Below are 4,893 nucleotides of genomic sequence, written 5' to 3' on the forward strand. Positions count from 1 at the left end.
ATATGTCTATGCCTCCACTTCTTCCACAGAAACGCATGATGCTGGCAGCATTGACCTCATGTGACACTGGAAAACACAGGGCTCTGGGAGATTTAAGTCTTCAGGGCACAAAGTTAGGAAAAGGCAGAGCTGGTACCCGAACTGAGGTCCTATGGTTCCAAAACTACTGGGGGAGAGACAGGAGGATGGAGGCTATTGTGGGCGATCTTCCAAGCTCCCCTGAGGTCCACTCAGGCAGGCAGCTCTCCTGTTTCCGAAACCCGACGAGGGGAAATGGGAGGTCATGCTGTGGAGACGTGTTCAGCTCCCTGCTTCCCCTCTGCCCACACCCCTTACTCCTTTTTCTACTGAGAAAACAGGGTTGCTGCCTCAGGAGGGCTTCTGCCTGGGCCAGTGCCAGGTAAACAGCAAGGGTCCATGCAGCTGAGGAGCTGTGGCAATGGTTGCAGAAGGTGTCCTGTGTCACACCTGTCTTCTGAGTTAGGCAGTGGTAGGGGTGAGGGTGAAGCGCATAGTTCCCAGCTGTAATGAAACCTGCAGGAGTTGAAAAGGAGGACCTGAGCTAACACACTGTTGTTCACTTATCCATCCTTTGATTTGCTCTCATTCACTCATCACCCGCCAAGCACTGCTCTAGGTGCTGGGACGCTCCCTGAGTCAACATATTGGACAAAATTCCACCTGTGGAATCACAATCTGTGTTTCCACGAGACCCACAGGGAGAGTCAAGTCTGAGAAGCACTGTTACTGGGTATTTGGCCCCAGCAGGCAGAAGCAGGTTAGGTGGGGAGATTACACAATAAACAGGACCCAGCCCAGCTCCACCCCTTCCTCACTCCCCTCCTCACTGCCTGTCCCACCCCTCAGCTGGGATATGAAAAGCTCTGTCAGCCCCCAGCTTTCCTCAGAAGCCCTCCTGCAAGGCCACGATCATGAGCCGGCTCTGCCTCTCCATCGCCCTTCTCGTTCTCCTGGGCACCCTGGTGGCCGGCATCCAGGGGGGTAAAACCAGCAACCACACCGATGATGAAACCAGCGACCACGTCACAGGTAAGTCCTGACCCACCTCTCCTCTACAGGCTGGGGGGAGGGGGGAATGAGGGGAGTCCGTGGAAGGGGTTGGGGAGCAGGGGTGGGGTGGATGCTGACAGCCTCTCTGGATTTCTCCTGGGAAGTTGGGCAGTTGTAACTCCAGGGACATTTCCTGACTCTCAATAGGAAAAAAAATTAAAATTAAAAAATATATATGCCGCCTACCTCTACCAGATCAGGAATCCCATCTCTGAGACTCTCTATTCCTGGTCATTGCCATGTCCCTGAACTTCACTGTAGTGTAATAAGAAGATCAATATTTGATCCTTGCCCTGATCCTGGAACAGACCTCCAGAAACTCCTGGAATTTACTGGGGTTATTTTTGGTAATGAGGTGAGAAAAGGAAGGCCACGGAGAGACCTGTAGGATGGGGCTGGTCTCCAAAAAAACCCAGTCATGTGTTTAGAGGTTACAACTTTCAACAGCCCGCATTCCAGCATCTCTGGGGAGACGGGAGGGTATTGAGATGGAGATCAATCACCAATGGCCGATGATTCAATCAATACGCCCATTATTGACACCTCAATAAAGATCCATAAATATTGGGGATCAGAGAGCTTTCGGGGTGGTGAACACATGGAGGTGCTGTGAGGGGTTGCGCTCCACTAGGGCACGGGGCCTCCGCACACCTCTATTCCCCCTTTGCCCTGCGCATCTCCTCCATTTCGCTGTCCCTGCGCTTTACCCTTTATAATAACCTGGGAACGGTAAGTAAAGGGTTTTCCTGAGTTCTGTCTGCACTTCTATTGGTTAGTGAACATGGAGGTGGGGTCATGGAACCTCCGAGTTTTAGCCAGTCAGTCACAAGCATGAGTGACTCCGGACCACATGTTTCTCATTTGAAGTGAGGACAGTCTTGAGTCCTCAACCTGTGGGATCTGCACTAACTCCATGGATTTAGTATCAGAAGTAAATTGCCTTCTGGGATGCCCAGTGGGTGTTTAGGGAATTGTTTGGTGTTGGTAGAGACGCCACCTATTTGGTGTCATGGAAAAACCAGAGTCAGTCTTCCCTGTGATTTGGGGGCTCCAGTGAGGCTTGGGACAGGGGAATAATGGAAGTTGGACACTGCAGCCAGAAACTCTTACGAGTTACCTGTATTTTCAGAATTCCTGGCAGAATCAGGTAGTTTATCTAATGGGTTGTGACATGACAGTATCTTGTCCTGACCCTATCACCCACATGCCGTGTGTCTTGCGGCAAGTCTTCTGCAGTTTCCTCACTTGAAAACAGGAACCACGTTACATGGGTTTTTGAACAGCTTACCACTCATGAATTTAAAGAGTTTAAACACATTTCATGGCCAATTTTGTCCATTTTCCACCAAGATGTGTTAAATTGAAAAAATTTCTCTACATACCTCCTTCGGGAAAGAAAAAATATTGAGGTGTCAAATAATGATTATTCCTCTAGGATTAAAATTAATCAGAAAGATGTGGGACCACTGAGCAGAGCAACTGCAGGGAAAGCAAGAAACACAGCGCTTGTGTGAGTTGCTCCTGGGACCAAGGCTGATACAGTCTTAGTAAAGGCTCAAGGCCCTTTCCTTTGTCCCCTTTTGGCTATCATTTTATTACCCTCTCAGGATATGGAATGAGAGGTAGATTGATAATCACGTAGACCTGCCCCATCATCAAGGAGATTTTGCACTAACAGGAATTCCATTATCTCCATTCTATTCAATGACTGTGCGCTTGGCATGAGCATGAAATGGAAGATTCGTTCCCTGGCCATATATTTATTAAGTCCCTACAGGCTTGGTTTTTGGTGTGGGGAAAGCTGTAGACAGAATATGGAAAAATACCTTGCCTTCTCAGAGTGAGACCGACAATAGCAAAAGGGGAAATGCTCTGCTAGGTTATGAGTTTTTGAAGGTAGAGAGTGATGGGGATAAAAGAGGCTGTGCTCTTTCCGTAGACTGATCAGCGAAACCCTCTGTGATAAGGGGGTGTTGGAGCAGAGGCTGCAGAAAGAACGTGCCTGCTGTGAACCAGCGGCAGCAATTACCAGGGTGGCTGGAGCTGAGTGGGTGGGAGGGGAGGAGGGCGCAAGGGATGAGACCAAAGAGGCCATGGGGACAGGTCCTGACCAGCCTTGTAGGATGAGAATCGGAATTTGACTGTGAGAGAGATGGGGAGTCACTGAGGGACTGGTCATGGGAGCAATGGGATAGGATCCCTGTGGCTGCAGTGCAGAGAGTGGCCTCTAGGGGACCAAGGGCAGAGACAGAGGCCCAGGGAGCAGGCTGCTGCAGGGGTCCAGGTGAGCAATGATGGAACGAGTACCTATGTTGTTCCCTGGGTCGATGCCAGATGCATGTTCACAACATGAATCTCTTCCTCTGTTGAGGTTTCTATGGGGGCTTCATTATCTAGTCATGATGCCTTAAATCATTAGCCATTGGTGACTGTTCAACCTCCAGCTCCTCTCCGATCCCTGACGTTGGGTGGCGGGCTGAACTGCGGATGGGAGGCCACGAGGGAGAGGGTAGGAATGAAAGTTGCAAGCCTCCTGTCAGGCAGTGGTTTCCCCTGGCAACCAGAGCCCATTCTGGGGTTACTAGGGTCTTCCCAAAAGTCACCTAGTTCACATAACAAAAGACACTTTTTTTGCTTTCAGCACTTAGGAAATAGCAAGGTTTGTAAGAACTCTGTGCCAGGATATTACAAAGAACAAGTATATATATATATATATATATATATATATATATATATATATATATATATATATATATAGCTTATTATAAGTCACAGTATCAATATAGCGTCAATATTCAATTTAGAGAGTCCCTGTGCCGTAACAAAAGAGAACACCCTGGTATGTGTTCTTCATGCCTTTCTCCATTACAGCCTGATTCCTTCACACTTTTTCATTAATGGTGGAAACTCTTTACCATACAAGTAATGCAGAGAATAGTCTTATAAAACCCAGGTACCAGCTCCAATAATCACTGACATATGATGAATATTTTTTACCTTGTCTGCCGTTTTTTATTCTTTTTTGGTAGAGTTTTTGCAACCTAATCCAAGGCATCGTACCAATTAATCTTAAAATATTTCATGATGGAGATATCAATTTGTGCATGTTTACCATATCATGTCACACCTAGGAACATTAATAATAATATCCCAGAAAGCAGGTTGTCAAATGGCCTTTTCAGTTTGACCCGTCCCCATAACCCTAACATTCTCTATTGCAAGACACACTGGTGGTTTCAGTTGTTGACATTGTAGACCAAACTGCGATGACGGTCCTCATAACTGACCCATAGCCCCTCCCATCCCATAAGGTTCTCAGCCTGCCTTCTGCCTGGAACCTCATCACACGGGTCCCTGCAGGGCCCGGAAGGTCAGGTACTTCTACAACGCCAAGTCCGGGCACTGCGACATGTTTATATACGGCGGCTGCCGAGGGAAGAAGAACAACTTCCCAACAGCACAGGACTGCATGAAGACCTGCGGTGGTCCTGTGGTGACCCACGGGTAAGGAAGGGGGCAGGACAGGGTGGGAGGGGAAGGGCTGAGAAAAAGAGGTGAAACTCAGGGAGCCACCCACCATTCACACCTGCACAGTGTCTTTCCTCCTCGCTGCCTCCCAGGACAAGTGGCTGCAGTGTCCTGTGAAACTGCAACTGAGCACATCCTCCACGGGCCAGCTTGGCAGAAGGTCACCCCTAGAAGCCCCGTCATGAGAATCTGAGCTTCCTCACATGCTCCCCTTTTCTCAGATGGGAACACTGAGTCAGCCACCCTACAGAGCATGTCTGCAGTGCTCCTGAGCTCCCCACCTAGGCTTGAAAA

General features: G+C 48.8%; 1 protein-coding gene across 1 annotated transcript; it reads left to right on the forward strand.

Moving 5' to 3' along the window:
- The first annotated feature begins 932 nt into the window (after window positions 1-932).
- On the forward strand, window positions 933-4,579 carry LOC132438652 (serum basic protease inhibitor-like). Its single transcript, XM_069541454.1, has 2 exons — window positions 933-1,050; window positions 4,383-4,579. Exons 1-2 carry the CDS (start codon window positions 933-935, stop codon window positions 4,577-4,579), a joined length of 315 nt encoding a protein of 104 aa, XP_069397555.1.
- The last annotated feature ends 314 nt before the right edge of the window (window positions 4,580-4,893 follow it).

The sequence above is a fragment of the Delphinus delphis genome, chromosome 15, assembly GCF_949987515.2.
Source record: "Delphinus delphis chromosome 15, mDelDel1.2, whole genome shotgun sequence".
Classification (NCBI taxonomy): Eukaryota; Metazoa; Chordata; class Mammalia; order Artiodactyla; family Delphinidae; genus Delphinus; species Delphinus delphis.